At 40.4% G+C, this 15749-nt stretch overlaps 1 protein-coding gene across 1 annotated transcript in view; it reads left to right on the top strand.

The window, feature by feature from the left end:
• Positions 1-9402, top strand: part of tex264b (testis expressed 264, ER-phagy receptor b) — a 45187-nt gene extending 35785 nt beyond the window's left edge. The window contains exon 4 of the mRNA XM_033625930.2: positions 6334-9402. Coding sequence (XP_033481821.2) covers positions 6334-6620 — 287 coding nt within the window. The 3' untranslated portion in view covers positions 6621-9402. The remainder of the gene's footprint in view (positions 1-6333) is intronic.
• Positions 9403-15749: the final 6347 nt, after the last annotated feature.

Here is a 15749-nt window from a genome sequence, read left to right as displayed (position 1 = left end):
AAAGCCCAGACACAACAGCTTCTGGTGGAAGTGTGCTGCCACTCACCGAGGGGCTGTCCACAGCTATACGGACGCCATACGGAAAACTTGCCTCCAGTGTTAAGGATGCACAAGCACTTTAGCACGATTCACTTGACACTGATTTATCCTCACAGGACTTAAGAGCCTGTGAAGGAGGGTTTTCAAGAGTCAATCCTAGTTGAGGCGAGATTAAGCTAGTCTAATCACGAGTTGACATGGAGTGTGAAAATAAGCCTATTCAATGTTAACGGCCTCGTAGCACCTAATTGCTATGGCTGTGTGACAGAGGCCATATTGTTCAGTTCAATTCAATACAAGCAGACCATATAATGAATCTGAAAATATCCCAACTGAAACTTAAAGGACACAAATACATGTGAAAAAAATCACCACATTGAATGAAAGAGGATACACAGGAGACCACATTATGATATAAATGTAGTAGATAGTATATGAGCGTTATTAAAGCAATTATGAGTGTCGGTGAAAAACAGAAAATTAATCAGCAGCAATTTCAATATTGTCTGCTTTTTAATATACTTAATTCATTATTTGTTTACACTCATGTATCAAGCAAAAATGCCAAATATTTTCTGCTTCCAGCTTCTCAAAATTGAGAGTTTGCTACTTTCTCTGTTTTAAACCATTGCACATTCAATATCTTTGCATTCTGGACTCTTGGTCAGACTAAACGAGCAATCTGAAGGCGCCACTTGAGCTCCAAGGAGCACAGTGTAAAGTGGTTGATATATTCAAGGGCATGCCTGCCCATGATTAAATCTGCTTTTAGGCAATCTGCTTTCCAAATTATTTTAATTGCCGTTTTTTTGTTGTTGTTGTTTTGTTTCTTTTAATTCTTAAACTGGCAGAAGTTTGATACATCCTCACGTCCTCGGGGATGATGTTAGAGCAAGTGCCAGAAATTTAGTGATGCTCTCCAAAACTGTTGGCCATCCTTTCTTAGTAAGAGTTTTTTTAGAAGTGGGCTAGAATAAAAGTACTGACCAACTTCTCTGTAATTGTTGCCTCTCCAAAAATAGTTGTGTGCAATTCTTTATCAATTATCTTCTTTAAATTGAAAGTGAAATGACTGATTTTGCACTGAAAATTCATTTTAAAGAAACCACTCCCTTACCTCAACAGGTATTATAATCCCACACATATTGTCACATCTCCAATACCTCGATACCCCAAACGTCTTTTGGATGTCCACCCTTTATAAAACACAGAGAAACTGAGTATCGTTGACAAATCCGCTGCTTTTCATGTATCATGGGTGCGGTGCACAGTGGGAATAACGTTTTGGTCCATGCCTGTGAATGATAATGTGACAGGCAGCCATGCTCCTGTCACAACGAGATCAACTCAGCCAGGTCAGTGGAGCATTCGGGACACTGGAGGCATCTTTGGTCCATTGATCCCCAACCCACCCATCCGATTCCCAGTCCTCCCCCCATACTGACCCCGTCTCAGTGACCGGATCAACCCCCAGCCTCCTCACACATGGCTCCTCACTGTCAGACAGCAGTCAAGAAATCGCCCTGTCATTCTCTCTGTGGATCCACACAGGTCTCTGGATGTAGTGCAACATTAGGTTTAGCCGGACATTAACATGTTCACTAGAAGTCTTTGTTAGTTGCAACCAGAGCTCTTTTAAAGGCCTATGGGGCAAGTCAACATCAAATCTCAAGTTCTGAAAAGCAAGTGTTGAGTCCAAGTCATGTCACAAATCTTCCTGTTGCTTTCAGATCTCTGAATGTCAACCCGAATTTAAACGTTTTCCTCTAAAGGAACAATTTCACATGTTGGGAAATGCACTTTTTGCTTCTTTGGACTAAGATGAAAATACTACTGATCTCACATCTTTCCGTTAAATGTAAATATAGAAATGAAATAAGTAGAAATGACACTGAACCGTTTGCCATGGTCTAGTACAAAATAAAATTGCAGGTGTTTGTTGTTATGGTGACAACACGTCAGTGGGGCTGTTAAGTGTGTCACACTCACTAGTTTGAGAACGCCGTTTTGGCCTGTTCTTACCCTTCTTTTCCTTATTAAACTGAAAAATGCACTTGTTTCTCTCTGTCACAGAACTAAGACTAAGGCTTAATTGCCTTCTTGAAACACACTTCATTTAAACTTGACAGAAACAAAAGACAACTCACCAAAACCATCTTAGTTAGTCGTGTTTGTCATCTTGTTATTCAGTCCCCTGCTCCAACAAACACCAACTCTGGTTTGGTCGAAATAAATTGTTAATTTACTGAGTTAGATGTAAAAAATGTCAGCAGCTGGCTCTACATGCCTCCCAGCTGTCCACTGAGCAGCGGCTCTCGCTCCCTCCTCTGAGGCAGCAACAGTGCATCATGTTTCAACAAACATGAAATGAATGGCAACAAAAGAAACAGGAAAATAACAGTGATGAAGATGAGTTAAAAGTAACTCCTTGTTGCTTATTGTGAAAATGTAACGTAACTATTCCACTTCTCATTTGGTTGTTACCGCAAAACCTCACCTCAGTGAGTTCACGACCTGCCACAAGTTGGTTTGTGTATACAGAAGTTTATATAGAAGTTAGCCCCCTACGACGGTTACAGTGGCAACAATATGCCACTTTGACCATCATGCTATGTGGGTTTGAATGGGAACATCCGGTCTACTCTCATTTTATTTCTGGGTTTATAAAGATATAACCAGTAGCTATTAGCTTAGCTTAGCATAAAGACTTCCTGATTCAGTCAAAAAGGGTTCTCAAAAATCTGCCTACCAGCATCTCTACAGCTCATTACCTAACATCTTGTATTGTGTTTGTTTAATCTGTGCACAAACAGCAATGAAGAAATGAGAAGTCATGGTTTTGTGGAGAGTACCATGCTGTAAGTACAGTATTTCTTGGCCTGGTGCAGTGACTTCCTAGAGTGTTGTCCTCAAAATGATGTTGCCAGGCAACTAACAGAGACTGTGAAATTAATGTTAATTAGTGCACTTTGAAAGTGCTGGTGGGCAGATGTTTTTAACTTTGGAAAGAGTCAAGCTAACTGCTTCTTCCTGCTGCCAATCTTTAGGCTTTAAGCTTAGTGCATCAGACAGAGACACAAGTTTGAGTTTGGACATCAAATCTTGACCTGCCTCAATTCGGCAGCATCTTTCTCCGTCTCATTCCGGTGGAGGATCAACTGTCACTCAGATGCATGTAGAGACTGATGCCTGAAGGCACCACTAAACCCCTCCAATCAAATGCGGTGACAGCTTTCGCCTTTAAAAAATGAAGATATCATTCCTAATGGGTATCTTCCAATCCAAATGGGATTTTTCTTCCTCGTTGACTGATTAAATTCTGTGACTTGCTTTAGGCGTTCAACCAGCAGAGGAAAAACCACCAACAGACCAAACTCGTTGCTCTATCGGAGCTCAGTATGCATATCTTTAATGTTTTTTATTTTATTTTTCTCTTGGTCCCATCAATCACAGGCACATGAGGTGGGTGTAAATTGATCAGCGAGAGCTCGTGGCTAGATTCAAATATGGATGATTTTTATTTGAATTTTGAATACGTTTTTATAAAGATAAATAAGAGTTAATTCGATACTGTGCTTTGGGTTTAACTGATTTGTATGCCTCCCATTTTTTCTCATGCACACAACTTCTCTTCCACTGGGTGAAACTCGTCATACTCCACTGTGTGCAATGTTACTGTCTGGAATAAATAATTTATCAGTCCGTCAGCTATGCAGTTTACATGCAATTAATTGCAATTATCTGTTGTTCAAGCTCCTGTTGATGCTCCACACTGACCCCAGTCTCATATTCTCTGTCAACATGAGCTGATTTCCTCAGCAAGATCTCTCTCATCTTTTCTTATATCATATTTTGGGCATGTGTGAGGCAACAACATGAACTTTTAGGGCTTTTATATTTTTTAGTGTAGTAGCAGGCAAACAATATTCCATCATAAACCAATAGATGTGCTCTGATTACATTTTTAAGGCAGATAGATAGCATTCATGTAGGTGACACTTGACATTCACCTTCTACTCAAGGTACTTTATTGGGTTGTAGGTAGGTAGATAGGTAGATGGATAGCATTCATGTGGATGACACTTGACATTCACCTTCTACCCAAGGTACTTTATTGAGTTGTAGGTAGGTAGATACGATAGATAGCATTCATGTAGATGACACTTGACATTCACCTTCTACCCAAGGTACTTTATTGGGTTGTAGGTAGGTAGATAGGTAGATAGGTAGATGGATAGCATTCATGTAGATGACACTGTGGATCGGACTTGGCTCTGACCTGTCGAGGCATGGACACAGGACCTCTGGGTTGTCCTGTGCTGCGGATCGTTTAAGTCCCATGGATTGCGAGGTGGGGTATCACCTCTTCAAACACACATCGATTGATCGGATTGGGATCTAGGGAATTTAGAGGCTTGAGCTCTTTGTCATGTTCCTTGTGTGGCATGGTGCATTGCCCTACTGGGGGGCTACTGCCATTGGGGAGCGCTGTTGCCATAAGGGGTGGCATTGGCTGATCAGTGTATTCTCTCATATTTACTTTTATATATGTTTATAGTTGTCAAGTGTTTGTGTTTGTCCAGTTTGTTGTCCTTGCAACAGAAGACTAGAGTCAAATTCCTTGTATGTGCACATGTACCAATAAAACTTATTCTGATTTCCTCTTAAGTATTTTGCTCGTTGGAAGTCTCCTAACTTGAGCTCAGAAGTGTGACATTTAACATGTCTCTGAAGCATATAGTTCTGTTTTCTACCTTTGAAGTTTAATGAGGAATAAAAAAAAGTGTTTTGCTTCGCTGTTTGGTGCCTCAAGAGCTTGTCAGCAGCTACTTTCACTGAATTTGTTGTCTTTTTCTTCACCTTGATCAACCCAATGATTTGAAATCTATGGATGCATTTGTTTAGGTTACAGCCAGTGTTTATCTGAACGCCCAGAGTGAAAAGCTAAATGGATTTTCAGAGGGAATACATTTGTTGATTAATAACTGGTGATTTTGAACAGTGATAAGTTGCTCCATTATGATAGTCTTTGCCTAAAGATTCATACTTCTTATAATGTCTTCCTCAATTGAGATGCCGAGGCCAGAATAATTAGTCTGTCAGCCTGTCATTCGGTTAACTGCACAAATCTCAGCTGCCTCTGATAATTTGTCCCATATCATAATGTTTTATCACCTGTAACACGATGATTAGCCTCCTTCCTGCTTTTGGCCACTGTTTCATATGAAAGGTTAGTTCTTGTGTGTATCATCAGCAGGTGTGCAGTTAACGACAGGCTGGCTCAGTGTAAGGAGATATTGACATGAGAAGAGTGTTATGTGGAAAAATTTGCAGCCACACAAAGACAAAAGGTCAGCAGACAGGCAGACACAGGTATGAAATTGATCCTATTAACCTGCGAGGAACAAACTAAAAAACACTGAGGAGTCAAGTGGTCGGGCTGCTTGTATGAATGCCTCCAATTAAAGAGCAGAAGACCTTTAGCTGAGTTTCTAATTAACAACATTGCAGTGCCTATTTTGAGTTCTGACTTGAAGTCGCAGCACAAGGTGTTGCTTCTCTTCCCATAGTTCATTAACAACTAGAAAAATATGTGAGGAGCAACTACTCTGGATTTTATGAAAATTTCCTGCTTCCTTGTTCACTAATCATCCTAAACCGAACTGAATGTGCAAGATTATATTTTGATTCCGATAAAAAGAATCTCAATGACACGGGGGATCCCCTGATTTATTCACTGCTTAAATATCTACATACTTATAACTACCGACATTCTCATGCAGCCTCAGCTTTTTGTGTTTAGAGTTAATTAGCAAATGTTTGTTAGCTCACATGCTTTACTATACATGACATGGTAAACATTATACCTGGTAAACAAAGGAATGCTTATGTTGCCTTTGTGAGCATGTTTGCATATTAGCTGCAAGCGTGACTGCACACTTTCTAACCTTGTATTATGGCATTGAACTGTTTTAACAATCTCTCTTAAGCATATTTGGAAAATATTTAATATACTGATATTTCATTTGAAGATACCTTCATACATGTATGAGTTCATTTTCCTGCATGCATATGATTTCCAAATAATTGATGAGTTTGAAGTTAAAATGAATTTATGGAAGCGATAATAGCTCTGACCTGAAGTCACAGTGCAGCTCAGACACCATCATGCAGATTTTGGTTCAATCCCAGCACTGGATTTTTGGGCAGCCAAGCTTTTCTCATGTGGTGTTTGTTTATAGAAGTCCTCTCACCATCTGTCCATCCCCTCCTTTTGTTTTATCACTGTTTTAGGTGCAGACTCTAACAGCGAATGCAGCTCAGGGAGTGGGGTTCTCCTGTCGGACAGCAGAGAGACGTCCCTGGCGGGGTCCTCAGTCCGCTCTGTGCCTCTCCAGGATCAAGGGGATCCAAACTACAGAGGGAGAGGCTCCAGGGGAACCTCGTTTAAAGAGGCGGACTGGGAGCAGGCTGGTGGACAGCAGGCAGACAGAGAGGAATGGCTTTATGGAGACACCAACCAGAAGAGCCCGGAGGCTCCCACTCAGGAGTTGTGGGGTGTTGTTGGTGGAGAGGAGTAAAAGTATTAGTTGAGGATGAGAGAGTAAAGAATTGAAACTCAAGAGGTTGGGACGTACAAACTGCAAAAGTGTGTCTCACTGTGTGTTCAAGTTCAAATGGGGAAATATTAAAGGATAAGGCTTTACTGTGAAAAAATCCAGCCCAATCGCTGGGAGAAAATGCTGGCACTGTATGTCTTTGCAAACTGTGGATATGTGGCACCTTGATGAGACAGCTGACAGGCTTCAGATCGCTGTTCAACACCAACAAACAACAAAACCAGTGTTTTTTTTTTAGACATCAACAGCATTTCCAGCTGCGATTCTACCACCAAAAAAGGGTGTTTTAAGCCAAATGATGATCTTTCTCAAACCATACCAAGTTTAATTTGTGCCTAAACATAACCACATGTTAACCAAAGCATTGCTGAAAAAGTTTCAACATATCTGCTACATATTAACGCACAAATATCATATCTGTGGTTTGCAGAAATGTACAACACAATTTTTCCTGGTGACTGGGTTGACAAATCCCCATGAAAAGACCAAAGCCGACAATGTGTTAGCCTTCCTTACCCTGAGAGCCCACTCCCTCCTCTCGGAAAATCCTGAAAAACAAGTCATGAGTGTATGTCTTTTTTTTTTTTTAAAAATGGTTAAATTATTTCTTCAGTCATCTGGGCACTGTAGTGTCTAACAAATGTTACTTGAACAGGAGTAAATACTGCATTTATTGGGAACTACTTTTAGCCGCGGATTGATCCACATTTTGAGCTCTAGCACAGTGGTTCCCAACTGGTCCAGCCAGGGGGTCCAGATTTCTCTTTAGTCATTAGTTCAAGATCCATATAGTTTATACATTTAGCGACATATTTGCGTTTGGGCATGTCGTTGAGCTAGTTTGCTGTTTCTGTCAAGTGTCTGTTAGTCACTCACTCTGCAGCAGGAAACAGCACTTCAAAATAAAAGCTCTGTGCCAGAAATTCACTGTACTTAAAAATAAAGTGTGTCATTTACAAGCTTAACATGCTTGTTAGTCACTTGCGGTCCATTCAGAGTGGACCCGCAATCCACTTTTGGACTGTGACCCACCAGTTGGGAACCACTGCTCCAGTGAGTATATACAGCAGCAGTATGGTGTATGCAGGATCAACTCTAGGTAAACCACAGTGCCACAGTGCAGCAGTGTGTTTCACTGATGTGTTTGTAATAGTTACTGGACAACAACGGAGGTCTGTGGTACAAAGCAATATGCTACAGTCAATAGGTACAATTGTTAGTAAGATTAATTCATTGCTATTTTTTGGTCTTTTCATTGGATATGTTGATAAGAAGAGAAACAAAGAAAACAACCAGAATTTTTTTCTACTCTTTTAATCATAGTTTTATAGTAAAAGTGTTCAAATCTGCTGGATATTGCTGACAGAAATCAAACCACTTGAAATCTACAGAGCTTATTCAGGTAGCCTGAGTTTCTTGAAACATTTTTACAGAAGTGATGATTCAGAATGATAAAAAAGGAAAAAAGAAGCATTTTTACTTGAAATGTCTTTATTTTGCTGTACTGATCCATAACTTGCATTTCTAATAAGGTTTTTGTTTATCAGAGGATTGTTCAAGGAACATACAGGGAATTCTGTTCATTTCAAATATAGTTGTTTACTTGTTTACAAAAGGCCACGGTTCTGTTAATTAAAACTGACATAAGGCATTGAAATTACTGAAATTACTATAAGCACACAGACTCACAAAGTTATCTGTAATTTCTTTTTAAGTTTCCCATGTTTGACTGAATATTTGTGCATCTTGTTATAAATATTTTATGTATTATTCACAAGGCTGTGTAGCTCTGTTGGTGATGCACGTGTTTTGATATAAAATTTATTTCATTCCCAAAAAGAAAGGTGTGAACGAATGCATAATTGGCTTCGTGTAGCCCTCCTGAGCACATCTGAGATTGGAACATGATTATGGTGAGTGTGCAGCCTGCTGCCATGATCAGTCAAGGAGAAAGATGACAAGGCAAGTGGGCTGACCATTAATATTCATTTCCCTATCACTGAAAGCAAAGCTCTGTGACTCTACCTTTTATTTACATCTGTCCTCTGGCAATCTTAAAATTATCCTCACACATTCATCCTCAGCTCCTTCATTTTCTCCTCAGCCGTCATATTGTGTTATTTTACATTCTCAACCTTTCTCCCATCTGCCGTCTCTTTGCACAGGCTAATTTCTGTTTGTTTTTTCTCCCCTTTTTGTTCTTCTCTCTCTTCACTTCTGAAATAAATATGGCAGCTACGGCCGGGAAGACCACCTGATGACCCACAGCCTATAATGTGTGTCCAGTCATATCCACATCCTTCATCTTCCAACAAACAAGAGATCACACCGAGCTCATCGCGGCAAGCCGTGCCCACTTGGAGGTTGCGGGCGGCTCAAAGAGATGTGCATGTGTGTGATCGAGTGAGAGAACAGCCATATATGCCAGGTTCAAGTAAATAGCCACTGCAGTATTCTGATCTAAAACACATTCATTTAAGTTTCTCCAGATTTTCATTTGGAAAGAAAAGACTAATACCAGCAGACAAAGGCTTCTGTCTACCCAAATAAAAAAAAAAAGAAAGTAGCAGAGGACTTTTATTTTGACCAAATTAAAGACATTTACATAATAAATTGATGCAGAAAAGGCACAATTTGTGCATAAGAATTCACCAGTATGCAGGAAATGAAGTGTTTGATGCTCACATTTTTCTGGCAGAGGACATCCTAACTCCCCATTTCATATCTGTTCCCCCAAATCTTGAAACAAAACTTACATGAAACGTTTAGTCACATTTTTTCCTGAAAGCATCCTTCTTCATGTTAGATTAGATTTTCATCACATGCCACAGGTGTGTATAGCCATACTTTTGAATGTTTTGGTGGTATCTCTGCACGATTAAGTGCTAGCTCTGTCAAATTTACCACGCTTGACTTTACCACACTACAGACTGTATGGGTTGTAGCTACTGCAGTAGTGGGCCAATCACAAGTCACATTCAACTGGAGAACGCTTGCTGTGATTGGCTTTGAGCAAGAACATACAAATAGTAATTCTGTTCTCGATCTGGGTACCAAAAGGATCAAATGCCGGTATTTTTTGACTGGAGAAGTTTGGATATTCTTGGGTCTTGGTTATTTCAGTTGATACCTTAAAGGTATTAAGTACTGATGTCCAGACCTATCAAAAACCACACAAATAAGACTTTCTTTAACTATAACTGTGGCATAACTTTGTCAGATAAACCAACATGTCATCCTGCAAAGGCTACACAATTGTCCTTTTGTGATGGTTCGACAAACTGTCAGAGTAAGCATGCAGCCCACACTGTAACTAACTGCACTCCCTGAAGAAATATTATCATATTTTTGGAAAACTGAAACAGTGATTCCAGAGAGAAGCAGACAGAGGGGTCTACAGTCTGTGTTTGAAGGATATATCCAGGATGTCAAACTGACTCAGCAGCAACAACAGGTTAAAAAGACAAAGATAGTTAGAAGCTAAAGCCGAACTATAGGCTACAGATCACAGTGTAAAAGTGAAACACCACATCACTGCTGATCGCCACAGAAGACAATGAATATAAAGTGAAACTTCGCTGATATTGAACCAGCTGTGTGGCATCGCAGTGTGTGTGCAGATGAATGGTGTTTGGCTTAGCCTCGGTGCTGCTGCCAGCACCCGGACCTCTACTGCCAGATGGGCAGGGATCTCCGAGGGAAGTCAAACAATGTTCATCTGCGCACACTGCACACAGCTGGTTGAATATCAGCAAAGTTTCCCTGCTTCCCTTCACTGGTTCCTGTACAGCAAAAGCAGCATGTGTATACATTCAGCAGGCTATATCTTCAGTAGCTAGCTAGCTAACCCTACACTTTTCAGGGTTTGATTTTGGTTTTGGAACAGGGAAGAAATGTACACCTTTTTCCAACCTCTCCAGGTAACGAGTATCATTAATACACGACGTGCCCCAGGCACAACATTTAGCTCCAAATCCACAAAACCAGCCTGAAAAGGAAGGAAATCTGAAACGACTGCATTAGAGTCAATGGAGCACAGCTGTATTATTGTTGAACCCTGGTCTGAGCTGGCCCGATGCTACATTATGGTGGGCGGGACTTAGCGAAGGGTCAATTAGACTATTTCAGCCCAGAGGAAACTTGCAGATAAGAGGGTATCTTATTTAAATTAAAGCTATTATAAATAATGATTAACAACATATTACAGTCACATTGCATTAAGCTTCTCTCCCTGACCGAGGCTATTAAGTGCTTATCCAATCAGGGATCTGTTTACTGAGTTATCTGGACGACTGACTGAAACCTGAAACAAATCTTGGACACTACAAAGTTATCCAGATAACCCAGTAAACCTACTCTTTGGATCCAGACCTCAGGAGCATAATTGTTTATGGCTGAATTGCATTTTTGGGCATCATCAGTGTGGTCTCTGAGGAAACTGATATTACATTCATGGAGATCTTAAGCTGCCTAACTGTTCATCGGAGTCATTATTTCTCTTCACAGTCGCTCGTTAAACTACTGTATGTTCTTACTCCACATGGAAACGCGAAACAACAACAACAAACGGGCCTGTTATGGCATCGCTCATTCATTAATTTGCTCTGAATTGGAGTTGTCTCAGAGACTTAATTGGCAGAATGCTGAGCTTTTGCTTGACGAATGCTCTACAAATAAGAAGATCTATAGGGGGTGTTTACGTTTTTCATCTAAATGCTGATTGCTCTAAAGATGCGGTGAAATTCTCAGAGGATGAAGTTAAACGAGATGAATTAGCTTTAAGAGTAAATGTGAAGAGATGCTTTATGTGTGTGTAATTATAAAACCTCTCTGGGAGCTGTGGGTGTACTCCTCTGATTCACATACACATGGGGTTGGAACTTGCTGAGTCCGTGCTGCTCTGTGAATTATTTGTATGCTGCAATGTTTATTGTGCACACAGATGGGGCATAGGGAATCTAATCATAACTAGTCTTACATATGGCATCACTGGTGTGACAGAGTAATTATCGCGGTGGGTAAATACTCAAGGCTGGCCGTGTCTTTGGAGGTGTTAGGCGTACTGTTTTATGTCTCTGGGTATGAAAGAATAAATCCGGTTTATTACAACGTGTTTCTTATTTTCTTAGTTTAGGATCACTGTTCCTGTCAACAATAATCACTTTGTACTCTTAAAAGAAATTGCTGAGATCTGGGACTGCAGTGACATTGCTTAAAGGGACAGTTCATCTCAAAATCAAAAATACATGTTTTCTCTTCTTACCTGTAGTGCTGTTTATCAATGAGGATTGTTTTGATGTGAGATACGGGGTGTCTGAGATATCAGCTGTAGAGATGTCTGCCCTCTCTCCAATATAATGGAACTAGATGGCACTTGGCTTGTGGTGCTCAAAGCGCCAAAAACATACATTTGAAAAACTCAACAGCAATGTCTCTTTTCAGAAATCCCGACCTGGTTACTCAAGATAATTCACAGACCTTGCTGTGAGCAGTTTCATGTAGGAACTATTTTCTTTGTACAGAACTATGCCCACCAACCGTATCACCACACAGAAGTATAATATAATTTTTATTTTATAATATAATCTTTATTTATAAAGTGCTTTACCTGTCATTAATTAAAACAGACAAGACATGAAAACAACTTTTAAAAGAACTGATAAAAACACTTTAGTGTATAAAAACTTAGGAAATAACAGACAGTTTAAATGAACTTAAAACTCAAATAAAATCAGGAAAGGCTCTCCGAAAAAAGTATGTTTTAATAGGGGACTTAAAAGAGATCGCTGACTCAGCCGACCTGATTTCCTCGGGCAGAAGCCCTGACGGCAAACGCTCTGTCCCCTTTAGTTTTCATCCGGGTGTTTGGAACAGACAGAAGACCTCTGCCCAAGGACTTCAGAGTATGTCCTGGCATCTACGCCACTAAGAGGTCGGAGATATAGCTGGGGGAGAGACCATGAAGAGCCTTAAAAGTAATCAGTAAAATCTTAATATCTATTCTGAAACATACTGGGAGCCAATGTAAAGTCCATTAATAGATTTTTGATTCAGGCAAGAAAAGAGGCTGTTGCAGTAATCCAGGTGTGAAGAGATGAAGGCGTGTAAAATTGTCTCTGTGTCTTTAAAAGTTAAAATGGTATTGTATTTTTAAGGCTTTGTGACATGTTGCTCAAAACTTAAATTACTGTCAAACCAGACTCCAAGATTTCTTGCAACAGGTTTGATATTATCCAATAAAATAGGGGACCAGTCAAAGGCAGAATTTGGAAAAGTAAACTTGCATCTATGGATGAGAGGCTCATGCTCATGACAGCACAAGATTTAAACATTAATGTCGTCCTCCTCAGCTGTGTTGTGATGTTAGCTCAGTGATGCTAGGTGAGTTAGCAGTAGATGCACACTTCCTTCTGCGTGGTGATACAGTTGGCAGGTGTAGTTCAGTAGAATGAGAACAGCATAGTCTGATGATTTCGCGCTTTGAGCACCACAAGCTGAGTGCCACCTAGTTCCATTATATTGGAGAGAAGGCAGACTTCTCAATGGCTGATATCTGCAAAACTCAACAACATTCTCACTCTAACCTCGTCACATATCGACGTTTGGTCATGGACCTTCCTCGTCCAGATATGACGTGAAAGGTACCCTGGGTGCGTTGGTTGTTGATGTTCTGGGTCGCCGTGTCAAGTTCTGCCTGTTACATGCATTGTCTTCTTTCAAAATACACTTCCGTTTTCACAGGAAATTTACCGTTTACATACAGTCTCTTTCAAAATAAACGCCCTTCGTCAGTACAGCAGCATGAATTGATATTTTTTTTCCTCCAACAACTGATGCATGTGGTTGGGTTTAGGCAACACAAGCAAGTGGTTAGGTTTAGGAAAAACGAACAGGGTTTGGCTTTAGAATCTTACGGGATGCCAACACCGGTCTCTTGGGTGAAGGTTGGTGTTTGTTGGATCGCCGGATTTCAGCGACTTTGGAGTGAGACCGGGCTCTATTGAACTACACCCACCAACTGTATCGCTATGCAGAAGGAAGCGTGCATCTCCAGGTGAAAGGCTCATGCTCATGACAGCACAAGATGTAAACATGTTGGTGAAGATTCTCAGTCATCCAGGTCATGGTAATCTTTAGTGCTGTATTGTAGGCAACTGGACTTGCTTGAGTTTCTTGAAGACTGAAGGAGCCTCTCAGTTCACGAACTGCAGAAACCTCCTGGATGAGAGGTGAAACGTCCTCAAGAATTTCAAGCAAGTCCTGTTGCCTATGATACAGCACTTAAGATCACAAGATGTAAACATCAGTGGTGTCTACATCTCAATAGCCGATATCTCCAACACTCAACAACTCACCAAAACAACCTAGACTGATAAATAGTGCTACAGGTGAGAGGGAAAATATTTATTTTAGGTTGAACTGTCCCTTGAATGTACACCTGCTGTACATGCAGTATTTGTGGACACATTGTTTCCTGTCCAAAGAGGTATTATTGCCACTATTACAAGTGCAGTCACGTTGTGTTTTACCTCCAAATAGTTTCAGTGATCTGACTAAACTCTTGGCTTGTTTACAAAGCTTGGCTTCTATCTGGTTGTCTGACTGCTCCAGTTTATTGCCACACTGGACTTTGTTTCTTTCTGTCCTCCCAGCAATTACTTTAATGAGTAGAGTGTAATCATGGCCAATAGAAATAAGGCCAAAATTATAATAAGAACCAAGTTGTAATTCAACAGAATGATCCTGAAAGCAAGGATGAACTGTCGGGGAGGGAAGCTGTGACCTTCCAGTTCCAGGATGGTCTCCGGCTATTAAGTAATCACGCTGGTTAAAGGGGCAGTTCACCTGGATGCAAACAAACAAATGAAATTTATTTTGTGCTGGTTCACACTGAATTAATATTTCATCCAGTGTGAACCAGCACAAAACAAATGAAATTTATTTTGTGCTGGTTCACACTGGATGAAATATTAATTGGGAAAACCTTCCAGTCTGCAGACCTTGGTAGAAACAGGTGTTTATAAAAGACAGAAAAACCAGACTATTTCATCAGCGGGAAGCAATACTTCTGTTAAAAGCTTGTTTGTTTGTAATAATACCAAATGTTTCCACTCTCGTGAATATCAACAAACTCACAAACACCACATAGAGAATCTAAATTGTTGATTTTGCACTGATTGTTTTGTCATCCTTTATCAACGCTGAATTATCAGAGACCCACGAAGACAGCAGCAGTCAGACTGATGCGCGCTGACCACTGGCTTGGAGCGCTTTGTCTCTGTCCTCTATAATTTCACTCGACATTAATTGGCATGTTCCTATCTAAACTCTGCATTCCGCCCACATGCCCTCAACTATTGTAATGTAAACTACAATTCTATTTCAGGAGGAAATTGGTCCCTTTGTGTTAGCTGAGGGAATTATGCAACAAGCAGGACCCGCTCGTCATTTTAATTGCCATTGTACACAGAAAAAAGTTTTTCTCTCCGCAACCCCCTAACTGCAAAGTAGCTACTGTTAGTGCGGGAATGAAACATTTGAAAATGTGAGATGTGTTTTGCATGAGTGTGTGAGAGGTGGGAAAAGGTGAGGTGAGGTGCTTGAGCGTGTGAAGGTGTCAGAATTCATACTGAATGTTAAGGGTTATGGTTTAAGGTCATGAATATTTCCTGATTTAATTGTAACTGGTTGCCCAGTGGGATACTGAGTTGGACACAAAAAACCCAAACTGGTGCAGCAGACCTGTTCTGCACTCCTCGCTAATTATGCAACAAGAATGTTGCTGATGTAATATTGTTTGGGCTGAGAGAAAAAAGTGCACAGCCCGTTGCATGAAATGGTGTCTCTGCAGAACAGAGCAGCATGTAGTATGGTTAACCTTAATTACCTGTGAGACTTTGAAGTGCTCCACTGTTGGCTGCACTGCTTTTAAATAGTTAATAGGCTGAATCACTACACTGAGGGTCATTTGTTTGGTCCATGACAGCCATTTTTTACCTGCGTCATGTTTGTGTTTATTCAGAGATATTTGCAACAACACATTAGGGTGAATTATGTATTTTCTATTTGATTCAACCTTGAGCTCAAGCG

The sequence above is a fragment of the Epinephelus lanceolatus genome, chromosome 1 (assembly GCF_041903045.1).
Source record: "Epinephelus lanceolatus isolate andai-2023 chromosome 1, ASM4190304v1, whole genome shotgun sequence".
Taxonomy (NCBI): Eukaryota; Metazoa; Chordata; class Actinopteri; order Perciformes; family Serranidae; genus Epinephelus; species Epinephelus lanceolatus.
The sequence above is the reverse complement of the archived record's forward strand: the minus strand, read 5'-3'. Positions and strand labels throughout refer to the sequence as shown.